An 18,202-nucleotide genomic window follows, 5' to 3' on the forward strand; every position below is an offset into this window, starting at 1 on the left:
AGAGGTTTCGCTTACAAACTTTCGAAGATGCAAACATTTCGTTTATTGCCGACTGCATTTTCTTCACTGTTCTAGGTTGTAAAATTTTTTTTCCTGTTGCAGAGCAAACGCATGTTTCCACAGCCAGACATCAGTTAGCAGTAAAACACACACAGAATAGGAGTCAGAGACTCCCACGGTGTTTACAGCTCTTGCCTGGTATCCATCAGTGCTGGTGATCAATAACACAATGAGAAACAGATTAATCATTTTTATTCCTGTCACTTTAAATGTCTTAATGTGGCAAATAGTAAATAATGATGAAAAGTCTTAGAAAGTCTCTATTATTGCTATAACCCCATTTTTCAGAACTGACCACAAATCAATGGGCATCTATATTAGAAACTTTAAGTTTGCATAGACAAGAACTAATCGTTGCCTGACGCTGCAAACACTGCACATCTTTATGTGATGAGTGTGTTGAGTCTGGGTTGAACAGAGAGCTGCGGCGACACTGTATTTCCATATTCATGCATTTTAAATGAGCATTAATGTTCGTGTAATTTAAAATGAAAAAATATTTAAAAATAAACGGGTTATGATGTGAGGGCCTGGAGTCCCATCCAGAGTCTACCCTCCCTGACACTATGACTTTAGGATAGACTCTAGATGGGAGCTTCAAACTAGGTCGATGGATGGCAATATTTTTTATTCATTCTATCTTTATGTGGTGACGGGAGTAGGCTTGGTCGGTTTCTGTTGGTGGCTGAGACTTAGTCCGTAGGTTTGACTTTGTTGGGTGTGGTTTGGTGGTTGGTTATTGTCAGTGGGTTGGTTGGATGGCTGGATTGTTGGGTTAGGCTTGCTTTAGGTGTTTTGTTGGTGGGTTAGATCTGGTTTGTTGGTTTGGTTTTGTTAGCGGGATTAGTTTCGGCTTGGTTGGGTCAGTTAAGCTTCTTGGTCTCAGGGCATGAAGATGTATGTTGGCTATGCTGGGTCTTGTTTTCTGTGGCTTCAGGTTGGTGGTTGGACTGGGTCCTTGCGTACAGCCGTTGAAAAATACGTACGGGGTATAACATCTTTTCCTGTGTATCTTGAAGGCATTTACCTTTATTTGACGTTCTTACTGATCTTAACCCATGAATAAATTCGGGGATATCTGTATTATCTATCCCTTACTGATTACGACTTAGTGGTAAATGTGACTATATCTGACTAGATGTGAAATGTGACTAGACTTCTGGAATCAAACATTTTGTATGTTGAGGAGTCACTGTTCACGCATGTGTGCTCATGGCTGTCGTGGCCTTCTCTAAGGTCTACCTACATCTAAAATAGCAACTCTTATAGCACTTGTAAAGTCGAGAAGTATTAGGCGGTGCTCAAACAATACAGTCTCATTTGTTTGGCTTCATTGGTTCCCAGGCTAGTTCTATAAGTACTTTAAAAGGTTTCCAAAGAAATGAGACTGCATTGTTTGTTTGTGTCACCATAACTGGAGAGCTTCTCCAAGCAAAGGCCTCCCAAGCAAAGGATGGTCAGGACATCAAAGCTCAAATTTGCATCACATTTAAGAGCATCAACACGGACGAGCCAGAAATCAGTGCGGAAAGACTCTCGAGCGAGAAACGCCCTTGATTGGTGCGTAACCGCGGCAACGGCACAAGACCTTTGGGAAGAACCTGATGAGCGCAGCGGTGGGTGTTGCTGATGGTGACTGTGTCGAGGTGAGGACATGCCGAGCTGTGATTCTGAAGAACTATGATGCAACTGAGACACAGAATGGTCACCAAAAAAATCTGATCCAACATGGTGATGAGCGGTGGGGCCTCAAATCCACCGCAGATATTGGCACGCGGGAGAGAATATTTTGAAGCACAGGCCACCAGGCACTCGTATAAAGCTACAAAGACCGTGGTGCCTTTGCAAACATTTGGCTTGCAGAGGCAGAAGGCCCGATACGAAGCTGCCTCCCATCACAGCTGTTCTCCCCTAGAAAAGGGGTGGTTCAGCTGTAGCGAGTGGAAAAGAGGTCACAGAATGTCACTTCTCTCCGTCTGTGCGCCGGACAGCTGGGAGAGGCACTCCCGGCAGGGAGAATACCCACAAGGCACCCTTCAGCGGGAGGTGTCTCTGAGCCCAAGTCATGGGGCGTTCTTGGTTAAGACCCAAATGACTCTTGCATGAATCACAACATTACAGAATAATGTGCACGACTCAATCCGCTCATCTAAATTACATAGGAAATTTACAGTGTGTAGCATTTTACGTTTTAGAGCGCTTTCTTGTGCGAAGGCTGAGAATAAATCACAGGCAGACTTCAGGGACTCAAACAAACCCGCAGAGGGGGCGAGACTGCAGCGTTATTTGATTTGCTAGATTTGTTTCGCTGCACATCAAGGAATTCCAGATTCCTGCGAAACCGCACGATGACAAATTCTCCAAGATGAATGTGATTTTTCAGACGAAATCTCCTCAAAATGAAACACATTTGGCCCTATAGTAAATGCTGTACATATTGCGCGGTAACCTCGGAAACGCCGGCGCTCGCGAGTCCGGGTCCTTCGTTTCAGTTCGCCGAAGTGGCCCATCGGAACAGCCGGGGACGTTCGCCTAGTTCCGTCAGCGAGAACGCGTACGCGCCAGACCGACCCCGCCACCCTTGCATCTCCCCAACACAAAGAGCGCACTGTACGATAGTGTATGGGGCCAAAACAGACTTACTGTGTAACAGTTTACGCAGGCAGAAGGAGGCCTTTGTAATTACCACAAAGGACATACCAGAAGAGCAACCCGATAATTCATCCAACAAACAACGTCTGATGTCGGTAAATGATCCAAGCTCCTGCCTAAACCCTTATGGAGCGGCCTGGCTTGCGGTCCACTGGTGCTGTGGTGAACAATGATGCTTTATGGCAGTTTCCTGACCCAAGATGCTCCTTCAAACCCAAAAAGAAGAGCTTGACTCCCAAGAAGAGTCGTGGTGAGTTGCCCTGGGAATTTTGGATGACTTCTTATTTTGTTGGGTAGTCAAATGCGGGGCAAACCAACACAAGCTTGTAGGTATGTGTGTGTGTGGGGCACGCAGTCCGTGTCTTTAAGATGCCGCCCTCTCCATGGGAGTTCAGTTTCGGTGATGAATGACACAAAGCTTAAAAACAGAGAATAAACAAATTTAACAAAATTAGAAATAGTTTAGCTGTTGCGCAAGTTTGCTCCTGGGGTGCTGAAAATTCAGGGCCGGTCAAAAGTTTGAGTACACCCGGCCAGAAGAGCGGAAGCGAAGCGACCCGGAAGTGTCCTACACCTCCGGGAACTACTGCGCGAGAGCTGGGAACGCATGCTGTCGGAACCCTGCGATCGAACCCGAAAAACGGGTTTCCAGCCGGTGCCCTCACGCTGCAGCCTGGTACTCGCGAGTTTGTCGGTAAGAAGCAAAGCCTTGAAGAAAAGAAAAGAAAAAAAAGCACTGGAACGAGGCGAAGGAAAACAGAAGAGCGCACCGGCACAGGAGGCAGCCGGCAGCCAAAAGTCCGAGATGGAAAGTCATTGTGCAACGGTAATAAAGTGACCCGTGCGAACCGTGCTTGTTCGGTGACGTCTCTCCACGTGTCATCGGAGAGTTAGCAAACAGCCTTGAAAGGAATACTTCCCCGCCATTAAAATGCCTCTGGAAATATAGGCAGCTTATCAAATAATAAGAACCACATTGCATATTTTCGGTATCTTGGCAGGGGCTTTGCGGGGGAGATATCGCGCTCGCCGCTCGCCTTTCATCTCTGTGACATAATGCGGCCCCTGCACGGACGCTTCTCACGCGGGACTGTTGTTCGCTTAAACGGCTTCGCACGCTGCATTTACCAAAATAAATACATCGATAAACCACGAGGTCACGGCAGCTTGGCCGCCACCTTTTTTTTCCAGCTCGGACAGAGGCGGGTAAAGTTTCCGGAGGAGCGACGCGCGTGGAAGCGCACCCAGAAGGGTCAGAGTGTCGACAGCCTAGTGTCATATTAAAGGGCAGAATTCACATCAGTCAGCGTATATTTCGACTTTCTGCATGAGCAACAGTCTAATTGCTCTGCTGGAAAATTAAGCACCAAAAATCACGATCTTATTCAGAATATTTTCCATAGCGATGTATTTTTTTTTTTTTTTCCCCCAATTCCGAGGGGTCCTGCTGATTTAACTAGTGGCAAACTTCGAGGCTCTGAAATGGCACCTGGGGGAATCGGGACACCATCAATCAAAAATCACATAGCTCTCACGCACCATTATGCCGATTAAAAAATAAACCATGGCGCATCGTGCCAAAAGAGGAGAAAGGACTAAGTTGAACCGTTTTTTTGTTAAATGTTCATATTTAATGCGTGATCATTTTGGACTGCAAATGACCAGCACTTTTTAGTGTGGGGGGGGGGGGGGACAATATGATTTTAGACCTCGGATGTCTGATCACATGGAAAGTAGAAGTTGAAGCCTGCGAGCTGTTTTTTTTCCCCCCCATCGCAGGGTAACACATAGTGGTTTTGGTCAATATTTGCACAGAATTTCACTAAACGAAGGAGGTCAGTCTCTGACCGTCGGACTCGGAGACACGGTCCTCCGCGTTTTCCTGCTGTGCCCTGCATTTCTGTGGCCTCCGGGAGGAGACGGGCCCTGCAGCACCGACACGGGAAAACCGCTTTAGCAAACCCTCACGTCCTAACTAAAGGCCCTATTTCTCCCAGTCACTGAGCTCATGCTATGTTTTTACCCCCATATATTCAAGCCTTCTGAGATTCTTAGGACAACTCAACTGACAGCTTCCGGTGTTCTGTGACTCAAGGAACTCAAAGCAGAGGTCGGACGCTTAAGATTTATAAGTTTCTTAAAGCTTGCTTTTTATACCAGCTCTTATTTACACCCACTTGTATAAATAAGTCAGCAACATGTGATATTTTACTTTTTTTTGCTGCACATTCTTATTTTATTGGAAGTGACTCAGTCCCTTAGTCATTCCGTTAGCATGTAAAGTGAGTCACAGCCATACCAGTCTGTTTCTTAGCTGTATTACAACAACAATCATTTTAAATCCATATGCTAAATTTTATTTCTTTAAAAGTGTGGGGTACTGCAAATACTGTAAAAAACACTTTAGATATTAATCTTCATGTATTATAAAGTAAACCAAATACACATACAGAGATTTGAATAGTGTTTTTTCATACTTAAGTAAAAAAAAAAAAATTACTGAAAATTAATAAGGTCATACTTGGCCAGTCCTTAAAATGCCAATAATTTATTAATAATTGTGAATTAAAACTTTAAACTAAATTTTACATTTATTATTAGGAAAAGTGGCTAATTTGTTGCACACACGGTATTGCAGAATGTTCCAGGCACAAGGCAGAAGTACCATTCAGATTCATTAAGTCCTTCCGTCGGTGGACAGGACGCGGTTTTGGACGGTAGAGCTCAATAGAGCAGAGGAGCCGTAAACCTTTTTTCCCCCAGATTTACTCAAGTTTCAATAAAGGACAGCGGAGACGGGGACGCGTGACGAATCCTGAGAGCTCGCGGATCACACTAGTGCGGCAGATCACCGATAGACCTTTTTGGAAGCGGCAGTAGCTGAAAACCCAGCAGCGTTTGGAGCACCGCAGCTCACCCACCAGAGAAAAAGCGCGCAGCACACGCAGCCATGAAGAAAAGGCCACTGTGCTTTGATCAGCCCTCTCCGAAGCACATGGAGAAGTCCCCCCACCCCCCCGACTTGAGACGAGCGCATACAACAGGAGAGAGCGTTCCCGGGGGACCGTGTTCAAATGGTCGTCCAAAGGGCGAAGGACGAGTCCTTGGAATGCTCCGGCGCGTACGCCTCCCTCTCCGTCCTTCACGAAAGGCCGTGATTCACCCTTATTATTCTTTCATGGAAGCGCTTTCTAGGGCCAAAGCATCTTATTTCCTATTTCCTCTCCTCCTGATTAGTGTTTATGTTTAGTAATCTGTTTCATATAATCTTCCGCTTTTGTTTTTTTCTCCTCTCTCGCCAAATGACATCTTCCTTAATTACTCGCTTACAAGAATTCAAACCGCTGGCAACAGCTGAGACGCACAGGACACCGAAACACCTTCTCGTACCGGAGGAAAGTCTGGCTAGCAGGACTCGGAAAAGCACGCTACACAAACCACCGAGTCGCTACCCAAAGCGGCAAGTCTCTGATTAACTCCTGCTCATTTCAATTTTGGTGAACTTTAAATATGCTATTAATCATACACAAGAACATCAGCCTTGCGCATTGCATGGTGCAATTTATCCTAAATCATGCGTTCCAGGATCTGCACACACCAAGAACATGCCGCCCCCCCCCCCCCCCCACATAGGGCAATGGGAGAACTGTGATTTGGGAGCTGGACACAAGGGAAAGGTTATAGGGTCAAGTGTCGGAGAAAACCCGGCCCCTGCCGCCTTCACCAAAGTACTTCATCCGTACTCGTTCGGTGAATATCTAACTTTAAAAAAATGTGAGCTATGCAAGTCACTTTGGATTTATAGAAAAAAAATGATCTGTGAAGAAGCCTAATATTTAGACTTTTGGCTTGCGCACACGTTGGACTTCCAGAGACAGCGAATGGCGGGGACAGAAGGACCACACGTGCGAGACGCAGCAGCACACGTGAAGCACCGCAGCGGCACACGCGTGAAATTTCGCGTCCTCCGCGCGTGCCGCTTATCAAACCCGCTGCCGTGCTCCCGCGACCGGCGCCGAATGGGCCCCGTTGCCCTCCGCTTTCGTTTGTCCTCTTGTATTGCATGCATTCGCTGCCCACGTGCAAATGTCCCCCTGTCACTCAGGCAGCGCCTGGCACACGCCCAGGGAAGAGGGCCAGGGGGCCACCGCTCTCAGATCAGGCACGGGCTCCCTGCCAGCTGCCGTCTTCAGAGAGACCACATTTAATTGCTTTCAAATGTGAGCTTTGGAGAGAAGCAGGAGAGTGACTTCTCTCCTTCTGAGGCTGGATTAATTTATTGCCGTTTAACGGCAGCTTTTAAAAGCGCCTTCGGCTCCGGATACGCGTAGGGAACACCGGATGGACGCATCTGGGAGGTTTGAAGATGTGGTTTTGTGCATGGATGCATAGGAACATTAATCCCCGTCTGTAGGCGCCATATATGAACCCAGGCCTTGATCTCGAGCGCTTTCGCGATGCGATTGAGCAAACGGCTCACCGTTTAATTGCCTCACAGAGTCAGGTTTTCTACAGGTTCGCAATTTTACAGAGCACGTGAACTTCATTCCCGTAGACAGAAAAGCTACTTTGTCTCAGGGGGGCAGACTTCACATCCAATTAACTATATTTCATTAATTATGTGATTAAATATGAGGTTCCCAGCTGCACCCACAGAAACACATGAGAGCTGATAAAAATTAAAGGTGTCCAAACTTTGTAAGACCTTTGAATGCCAACAATGCGATGTACACATGTACATGTTAATAATAGACAATAGGACACTTGAATAGTCAGTCATTAATCTTCATCTCATTGTGAAATAAAGGCCAGGAGACACCGGTGTGGAAATAGTGCATGCAGCTGCGTTTTAAACGGCTGAAGAGGAGCCTTGATTACTTTTCCAATGTATCGGCCTATGTGAGACAACACACCGCAGCTGCAGAATTAAGGCTCCCTTCATTCCCAAAAATGCTGAGGGTATTACCGGACAGTACTGGCGTATCACATGCAGGATCCGTCTCCCCCCCCCCCCTTTCTTGAGCTTGTGTGGAACTGTCACTTTCAGGGGAAAATCTGATAGGGAGGTACGCACTGCTGCTCCTGGGGAACCAGGCTACACACCTCCATTCCTGAGCCTCCCTTCCTGGCGCTCTCCACTTCACGTTTATATCTCTCTGGCACACTCAGGGAATTTCTTCTGTAGAGGAATGCTTTCTTCACATGTGTTTTCATGCGCATGTCCCTTTTTTCCAACGGTTTGCCTGCTGGGGAATGCTTCGGTGACTGTTCGCCCTCCATAAACTTCAGAATACTTTTGGCTTTAAAAAAAAAAAAAAATCCTTATTACTCTAATATCCACTTGCAGAGGAAATAATGCTGAAAACCACTGGAACATAAGCTTTCCGTAAATTAATGGCACAGGTCTAACAGTAGGCCTGTTCTTAACTCTACATGGTACAGTCAACGACTTCTAAGACTAGCCACAGTGTGGTACTGCTGAGGTTGTAAGCCATCAGCAAATCTGGCAAAGCTGCATCACGGGGCACCCAATCTTAGAACCTGTTGACTATACCACGTAATATTTCACAGCAGGCCATGACTGAGGACTTCTGGGTGCAAATATGGTACACTCATGCTTCTCTCTCTGATGTTTGCAAGAAGAGCAAAGAGCAACAGATCGGCAGAGTCCTGACCCTGAAAAGTCAGCTAGCGCCCGACGTACACCGAGTCACCACAAATCACGTTACGGAGATCCGCCGTTCTTGCTCTTTGAATCCTTGCGGAACAAACTTATGTGCATCATGTCGGTTCTGCCCGGTGCACTTCAATTACTGGTAAAAGATCTTTTCCGCTCTTCTACTGTACTGGACCTGTTGGGTGTTGCACACTTCCAACCTTATCCCAACAAAATAAATACAGAAACGGTAGCCTGAAAAACTGACAACACTGCACTCAAAAGAAGAAAGTCATGTCAAAATGGACTCATCCTATGAGGGTCTCAGAAGTACTAAAGCTCTTTCCATTCATTTTTGTATTATTTGTACGAGAAGCACGAAAGAGATGCATCAAAAGCTGATCCTATGAAGCATCGAGGGGAAAATAGCCCCACCGGGCACGTGCGCACACACACGGCAAACTCCTTACCCAAGGAGGGGGATCTCCACCTCCAGTCTGCCCAGAGTCTGTTTGGTCCCCCATTAGGGCTCTCTCCATCACTATGACCTTCAGATGTAGGAAAATCCAGTCCATGAACTGCTGTTCCTGAGGCTCTCTCAGTACTCGGGATCACATGGAGAGGGTGCCACTCAACTGACCAAAAGGATTCTGAAAGCCTCCCAATCTCTACTACCTCCACAAATTAGGAAGTCATGATATCAAATGGTAATGCAGCAGATTCTTCTTCCAGAGATGGACTGGAAAGACCCATGAGGAGGAGGACAGAATGTCCCCAAGTTATAAAGCACGAGAGACAGAGGGCTGTCACAGACCTTAGAAAGGATGACTGGCCACAACACTTTCATGGTTAAGGCGAAAGAAAGGAGTGAATTTTATACGTTGCAATGGCGCTCTGCTTCTGGTAGTGGATTTTATCATCTTCATGCTTGTGTACCAGCCATTACCTGGCACTACAGAATACAATTTACCACAGTTTAACACGTTAGATTTGACAGAGTGAGCAGAAACAGTGTCCCGAGAGCTTTCAAGGAAAATGTTCGCACAGCCATTAAAACTGCAAAGTGCGTCGGGGCCGAAAACGTTCAACTGGCTCCACGCACTGTTTGTTACTTCGACTGGTTTTGTGGAAACTCAAAGTGAGTACCCTGACAAATTACTGTCGTCACAAAAAAAAAAAAGCAGCTTACCAGACAAAATATTTAACTTCAGTAGGAATCTTTTGCATTAGATCATTTCTTCTCAGTTGCCTTCTGACATGGAAATTGCATGATCAGTTTATATTTTGTAGGTACCAAGCATTGGCACAACATTTGCAGAAGATGCAACAGGGTCATGCAATTAAACAGTTGAAAATTACTAGAAATAGCAGAGCCTGCTGTGAAATGAGTAAAAAGTGCAGGGGGCTTGGTGCTGATCTGGTAAAAATTTGCTTCAAGGTTAAAGCATCAGAAGACGGGATAAACAACTTCATTTACAAAAAAAAAAGTACAAAGTGTGCATTTTTTGCAAGAAGTTGTTTGTTTTGATCATAAATTTCAACTTCAAAACCAGTGATTAACTATATGCAGCTGTCCTCATTTTTCTCCTCCTAGTCCAGACTGAAATACCATATTTTTTGGCCAAACACCCCACTCTCCTTCTCATTCCAAAAGGAAGAGTTTAAAGGGAGGCTGGTCAATGGCTGTGGCAGGACAAGGTGTGTTTGACAGGGCAGCAGGTTCTGACATCTGAGCCCCCCCCCACACCCACCCACCCACAGAAGAGGGCGATCACCAGGAGAGCTGCTACCTACAGATATTAACACAAATGATCAAATACTGACGTTTTCATTTAGATATACTGTATTGTGTTGTATGGATACAGTATAAATAATTAAGACGCACGCTGTAAAAATTAAATACTGATATTTGCCGAAAATAAAATTAAATGACAAATATGGCCAATATTTCGACTATATTTTGCCGTTATTGTTGTTAACCATTTAACTTCATCCGCCGGTCCGATAATCAATACCAGAAAAGCTTGTTTCCTCGAAATATATATATATTCAGCTAAATTTATCATTTAAAAAGCTAAATTGCCGTTTTTAAATTTCCAGGGACGCTTTTACGAAACCCTGCCACCACGCAGGACGACCGAAAACACAAAATATATTTTCTATTTCAAATTTCTCACCAAATTTAAAACTAAGTGTCAATTCCCCCCCCTCCGATGTATTCAATTTTTTTATTAAAGTTCTCCCGCATATTTAAAATATAATAAAAAGGACGAAACGCAACGTAACCCTACCTTAAATAAAATAAAAAGATTTAAATTTTAATTTAGAGCGCAAATTAAATTTCAAATGAAATGTGTTTTTAAGAATTATTTAAATCCGCGTGGCAACGCGTTTACTACCGTACAGATGAAGAAATAATGTTATCGCAGGGGCCGCACGGACACCGACGGGAACTGATCCAGAACCGATCCAGAACCAGCGGACTTCAACCGCGTTAAGTGGCTGGAAACGGCTGCGAGCAGCGCGAGCCTGAGTCGCGAGGAAGGATAGATAGATGCGGTAAATGGGCTTTACTCTCCTTCGGAGCGCAGCAGCACGTGGCGCATCTGTCATATGTTCAACATCTGTGGGGATTTAAACAGAAGCAATTATTTAAAACACCCTGTTAAACCATAGAAAGCTCTTTTACTATATTTGTGACAGAGAGAGACGGATAAATCGGCCCGTTGCAGCGATATTACCTGAAAATAGTCACTTCAAGGAGGAGCCGCTTCTACTTTAAAGGATGTGGGCTTTTGGGATTTTTAAAACACTCTGCTGCTGAACTTGCGCTGAGAGCTTCGTGATGCCCGAGTCCACTGGCAGCACATGGAGGGGTCACTCGAACCCTCGATCTCGACGGGCTCGCGGCTTTGGAGGTTTTCCTCCCGCGTCACACCTTCTTACACTTTCTAGTTATTTATGGCACCAAAGCAAAAAGGATCCAGGGATTCGCTCTCTTCACATCCACTCATTTAGCCGATGCTGTTCTTCAAAGCCACAACATTAATCTAATTTAGAATTATTTACCCATTTATACAGCTGGGTAATTGAGCTGGAGCAACTCAAGGGTACAAGAGCCAGAGGTGAGATTTGAACCTACAACCTTTGGGTCAAAAGGCAGCAGTTCTACCCACTACACTAGCAGCTGTCCCATCATACTTTACACACACCTTTCGGAGTGGGGTTAGGAGTAAGAGTGGGTGTAGGCCTACTGTTAGGGTACCTCTAGGGACAGACGGAGCTTTCCCCTCTTGGTCCTGACCCCACACACCCCCTCTCAACATACAGCTCGCTGTGACCTTAATGGGAACCTCATGGTCAGGAAATGTAAACACATTTGCTAAATAAGAAGGTTTGCTCTCTTGCCTAAACTGTCTTCAAACAAGTATGCAGAACATTTAATTAGATCAGGTCTAATTAAAGCCTGTCTCTAGTGGCCCATCTGTCATACTGGGAGTTATGGGCTCCACAGATTTGTACCGCGATGTGTGGACCGTGTTTCAGTCACCGAGGCTTTCGTTGTCAGTGCGCTTCTTCCTCAAACCCTCTCAGTTCCATCTTCCCCTCACTTTCAGATCCCTACACAATAATTGTGTTTCCTTAATCATATGGACACTAATTACTATAGTCATCATATTCATATATCCTCCAATAACAGATATTGAAGAAATGGTCCTAATATGTATGTATATATCTGAACTAGGGAAATGTTCCATAGAAGGTAGCTTGGCAAGATTAACTTTACATATCGTGGTCACAATTATGAAATAAGTTGTGCATCGTCTACAAAAAGACCCTAGAAGGCTCTCCGAAGTGCCCATTGAGAGCGGTAATTTATTGTAATCGATTCACTCCTTGCAGACGCGAGTCGCGTTGTTTTAAAAGCGTTTTCAGCAGGCTCGAAATAAAGACGTGCTATCATATGTTCCTGGCAGTATATTGTCTCGTTTCTTGCGCTCTAATTAACGCGTAAAAGCGGCTCCACTGAAACTGCTTCGCGGAGGCCACGCAGGACCCCCCCCCGCGCCGCGCGTGTTCTCGAATGCTCCGCCAGGCGCGCTCTCAGCACCGGACATGTGGCCCCTCGCCGCACTCGGTCATTAAAGGAAACAAAAGTAATCATTTCTTTTCATGGAGCCCCCGTTTTCCTGCATCCTGAAGGGTTATGTGTCAGAAGGGGACACGTGTCTCAGTGAGGTCCTCTTCAAGCAGGTGAATGAGCCCGCGCGCGCCCGCTCTCAGACCCGCGCGCTCTCCACCTATTTAACCTCGATTAGGAGACGAGCTCGAGTCATTTCGGACATACACGATGTCCAGGCAGTGGCCCCGCGGCCTAGTCCTTTAAATCCGAGATTTTCACTCGTACGGAGAAACCTCTGCATAGACCGTACCTACAAGTGCAAGATTCACTCTTACGAGACTGTAAATAAGTGCTAGTGGCACGTGCGAACATGGATGACGTGTTCTTCGACTTGGACCAGGACGCCGTGTCAGACTTGGCCTTTTGGGGACAAATGGAGCCCGAAGTCCACTTTGGCGCGGACGACGAGCTCTTCTATGAGTGCGCGGCGCCCCCCCACCAGCTGTCCCCTTGGTCCTCGTGGTGCGCGCTCCCGGACCCGCAGCTCGCCCTTTCGGACCCGGATTCGCCGCCACCGCGGCCGGGCGGCGGTGCTGAAGCGGACAGCTCCCCGGCGGACGGGCCCCGCGAGGCCGGCGCGCACGGGCAGCGTCGCGCGCCGCCGCTGCCGCCGCCCCACCAGCCGTACAGGGTGCAGCGGCACGCGGCCAACGTCCGCGAGCGGAAGAGGATGCTCAACATCAACTCGGCCTTCGAGGAGCTGCGCTGCCACGTGCCCACGTTCCCGTACGAGAGACGCCTGTCCAAGATCGACACCCTGCGACTGGCCATCGCGTACATCGCGCTCCTCAGGGACATCCTGGTGTCGGGCTGCGAGCCGCGCGCCTACGTGGAGCGGTGCGTGAAGAGCGGGCGCGCGGACCAGAGCTGCGCCGCGTGGAATACGAGCGGTGAGCGGAGCCGCGCTCGGCCGCACACGGTGCTTTGGCGTGTCGCCTCACTCCGCGCAGCGATTACTCGAGTAACTAGAGCAACTAGAGCGTACACCTTGCACCGAGGCGCGCGCACACACTCCCACCTCTGTGCACAGAGAAGACATGCCATTTAAATGTACGTGTCAAACACGGAGGAACCGCTTCAAAAATCTCGCCGCAGTCATGATGTGTGTGTAGAACATTAATGATTAAGCGAGGCGCTACTTTCTAGGATATGATCCAGGTCACCCTGTAGCAGATTGATGGTTTCTGTGACAGGTGCGCGCGCACGCACGCAGTCTTTGGCTGCGACTGGGCAACTTCATCTCACTGGTTTCCTCTTAATACGAAGGCAGCGTGTAAAGTGACACCCATTTTCTCAGTCTTCACTATTTCTAAAGTGATTCCACTATATTGTGGGCAAAAGAAGAAATCTGGTCTTTTGTCAGCAAGCAAAAGCCATATGACCCCTTTCAAAGGGTACGTTAACCAATAAAATACTCTTTAGAGAGAAGTGCTTTCAACAGCCGCTCAGTTCACTTCCACACTGTATTTGCATGGAAAACACCTTGAATGAGAACATGGGTTTAAACTACCATTTAACATAGACAATTAAAAACATGTGTGTTAAGACTACAAATATGCTAATAGCAGAGGCAAACCCCTAAGCTGATAGGAGTGCAGCCCTGAGCCAGTCACTTAAACAGGCCATGCGGTGGGCCTTCAAACAGGGTCTTTTGTTGGTTTCCGCCACAGGTGACATCCGCAGCTGTCCCGCCTCGGCTTTGCTTTCGCAGAAACAGGAGCGCTCTGGCCATCCTTGGCGGCGCACTATGCGTTTTCGTTTACCAATTCCCTCCGGGAAGGGAGGGCCTTAATGAGTTGCGGGGAGCTCCTTGAGAAAGGCCTTGACGGGCGACTTGTTAAACGGCCATTAAAATGAATTCAGCCCTTTGTCTGCGCCCTTCTTTTGTGTCCCGTTCACTTCAGATCTGACAGCGCGGCTCTCCTGGATAAAGTGGGATTAGTACACCCGGGCAGACCGCCGCCTCCGTGCCATGCGGCGCCAGGGCCCTGCCAGTGCCGAATATCATCTGGAAGCTTCCCATCGCATTGCTTATCGTGGCAAAGGAGCATCTTCTCAATCCCAGACCCTCGCTCTATGTGCACTTCGTAAAGTTTCACTTTTACACATCATGTCCCATTTGTTTGAGGTGTAAACAGGCTTCCTATATAGCAATATGTAGGATGTACTTACTGAAACAAGTGATCTAACTGTAGCCATATTAATTTAAGGGAATTTATTTATTGACTAGTCTTAGGAGTACATTTTTGTGGTACATTTAGATGTTTAGTCATTTCCTATGTAAGCAACAGTCAACTCACTAAAAGCAAATCAAGTACAATACTCCCCCCCCCCACACACACACACACACACACACACACACACACACTTGGTTAAAGTGAAAGCTTTGATTAAAGGGAATAAAAAGAAAATTAGCCCGAACTGCTTTATTCGCGGCCTGCTCTCACTTTTGTTGGATGCAGATAAATGAGATTCTCAGTGATCCAGAAAAATAAACGCGCAGCCTGACAGTCACACACACGAATATTTGGCACAACCTCTGACAGTATGAACATGTGGGGACGGGCTCACGTGTCCGCGGCTGAAACGGTAAACACAAGTAAACAGGACATTTCGGTACCAACGCATCCCAGTCACGTCCACAGAAAGTGTACATGGGAACAACAAGTTGGCAGCCTTTCTGCGTTTTACTCTAGTACCGCTTTCCTCCACACCCCGCACGAGCCGTCAGCAATCGGATAAACGCTCCAGACCCGTCCCGCTAAAGTCCCGTTATTTACGCGCGCACTTAAAGTGATTTTTTTTTTTTTTTTTTTTTTTAAACACACGACGGAACGCGTGAAGCGCACCTCTTCGCGAGCTCCGCGCGGGATCTAAGGAGCCGCTCAGGCGCGGCAGACGTCGTGCGCGCGCACGCGCCGCTGCTGCTGGCAACCGGAGACTCGCGGCTGTCCTCGCGCCCGCGGCATTTGGCCCCGAGCGCAGAGAGTTTGTTCCGTCCACTTCCCTCCGGAGCCCCGGTCGGCCTGTTCTATAACAAACGCCATTAGTCATCAGCAGCGATGACTGAAGACGCTCTCGCCCGCTATTAATTAATTTTTTTTATATAAAGTTACCGCCACACAATCATGTATTGCACCGAATGGCTACACTGTTGCAGAGCAAAGCCTGCTTCACCTGCTCGCTCTGCATCTGGCCCTGCTTTCCGCACGTGCGAGAGCCAAACGGTTAACGATCCTCCGAGGAAACGATTAAGGAGGGAAAGAGGTCGAGCGCGCAAAGCACCTTTGGGCATCTGAGTCCTGGGGACAGCGCAAGCGTTTCGAAAAGGCTCTGTCCCACCTTCCACCCGCGACGCCGTTCCCATTCCCTCATCGTTCCCTTGCTCCCCTGCCTGTTTACCTGCGGGCCCCGGCTCACGCGGCAGCCCAGCTCCTCCTTAGGGTCGTTCCCTCCGAGGAAGCGGTTGGGACCGGGAGGCTCACCTCTGCGGAGGTCGGTAAAGCCGGGGGGAGTTCCAGGTGGGCCGCTTATCCGGGGCGAGGCAAACTTCGGGCTCCGACCCCAGCAGGTGTGCGGGTCCCCCTTCTGCCGACTGCGCGGCGAACCAGGCTGTTGATGAGAATAACACAAGAGCACCATAATTATAACAGCCCTGCCCTGACAAACACATCAATCCATCTCGTTTTTATTTCTTTTTCCGCACGCTAAATGGCTCACGCGAGACGGAAGCGCCCTGCATCGATATCGACTTCGGCCTCCACTTCCTTCTTTGTGCTTCGCCTGCAGTAAACGGTACTGCTTGTACTGGACTTTTAATTTCACCCAGAGACAGAAAGCTGTATCACTTTATTTAGAAACTTTTCAGTTGTTTCCCCCCCAGGAGCATTTCGGAACATGCTTCATAAAGTCCTTATAACGTAAAGGAATCCGCAGGTCCCCGCTAGGATATCGGCCGTATTCGGCAGAAGATGCGGCGCACGCGACTGGAAACACACTTGGTGGAAAGCAATACTGCGAAACCCAAACGCCGGCTTGGCTTGACTTGAAATGGTATTGACTTGATTTGCCTGAGCCTATGTGTCTTACAATGTTTAAACAAAATCACTTATACTGCTGCTGTCTTTAATTCAATCATCACGCACAGCTGCCGACCTCATGCTTGGCAGCTGAAGCTGGAAGTAATAATGACCAACTTCCTAATAGGAGCAACAAGGGCACATTGAGCACTGGGTCCCCCTCGTGGAAGACATGAGATCACATGGAATTTGTTCCATCCTCGGTGAGCACAGCACCACCCACCTTTACGCTGTGTGCTCGTCTCCGCCGGACAGGTGTAACTCAACAACACGTTGAAACGACATGGTGTGGCCCAAACCGGGTTAAATATGGAAACCATGCCGCGACCATGATACCGGTGTCTTTCTTGCTGGCTTGCGCATACGAAATTGAGAGGTCATTTTCAAAATCAACAGTCGATTCATGAAATTCTAGGGCGGCGCGTGTAGTCAAAGATATAGGTGTCTACTGGGTTTTAACTTTTTAAAATATAAAAGATACTGCTAGAGAATTAAAAATGGCAAGGGCATTTATTTATTTAGCAGAATTTTTTTCTCAGAAGCAACTTCCAATGAACTCTATGTAATCAGCCCACACACCTTATTCATCACAGTGACTTACACTGGTAGATACACTACTTAGAATGGGTCACTCATCCATATATCAGTGGAACACACTCTCTTTGTCACTCACACGCTAAGGGTGAACTTGAACAGCATGTCTTTGGAGTGTGGGAGGAAACCAGAGCACCCCGGAAATCCACACAGACACGGGGAGAACATGGAAACTCCACACAGACCGAGCATGGATCGAACCCACGTCCTCTCGTATCACCCAGTGAGAGAGCAGGGTTACTTGCTGTGGTGCTGTGCCACCTAGAACAACCACAACATGAGTAATAACCTGAATAACTGCATTGATAAAGCCTAATTATGACGAGATGCATCAGAGGCCCCCCAACTGGCCATCTTGATGAATAAAGTAGGTATTGGAAAAAACACTTAATGTGTACATAAGTACAGAACTTTAATCATCTATATGTGGAAACCTTCCAGACACACAGATTTACATTTATTTATTTAGCAGACGCTTTTCTCCAAAGCAACTTCCAGTGAACTCTACGTAGTGTTACCAGCCCACACACCTTACTCACCGTGGTGACTTACATACATCAGTAGAACACACATTCTGTCTGTCACACACACACTATGGGGGAACCTGAACAGCAAGTCTTTGGAGTGTGGGAGGAAACCAGAGCACCCAAAGACTTACACTGCTAGAGACACTACTTACAAAGGGTCACTCATCCATACATCAGTGGAACACACTCTCTCTGTCACTCACACACTATACATGCACGTGAGAGTGGCAGGTAGTGTGTGTTTCTACAGCTGTTTGTGTTAGCGGTCGTGTGTGAGAAGGGGAGCACACTGTCTAGGTGTCACACCTCCCTTAGTGACGTTAGTGTTTGCCAGGCCACCGCACAGCGGAGACCCTATGTGTGTTCTCCCGTACCGCGCTTTCACGCATCTGTCCTGTGCCCGGGTTCAAGAAAGATTCCGTCACTACAGAAAGACCCCTGAAGCAGGCAA

At 47.4% G+C, this 18,202-nt stretch overlaps 1 protein-coding gene across 1 annotated transcript; it reads left to right on the top strand.

Annotated features, from left to right (window-relative positions):
* The first annotated feature begins 12,836 nt into the window (after positions 1-12,836).
* Positions 12,837-14,493, top strand: LOC108924229 (fer3-like protein). The gene is made up of 2 exons (XM_029247155.1): positions 12,837-13,441; positions 14,456-14,493. Exons 1-2 carry the CDS (start codon positions 12,862-12,864, stop codon positions 14,491-14,493), a joined length of 618 nt encoding a protein of 205 aa, XP_029102988.1. The 5' UTR covers positions 12,837-12,861.
* Positions 14,494-18,202: the final 3,709 nt, after the last annotated feature.

This window comes from Scleropages formosus, chromosome 21 (assembly GCF_900964775.1).
Source record: "Scleropages formosus chromosome 21, fSclFor1.1, whole genome shotgun sequence".
In the NCBI taxonomy this organism is placed as follows: domain Eukaryota; kingdom Metazoa; phylum Chordata; class Actinopteri; order Osteoglossiformes; family Osteoglossidae; genus Scleropages; species Scleropages formosus.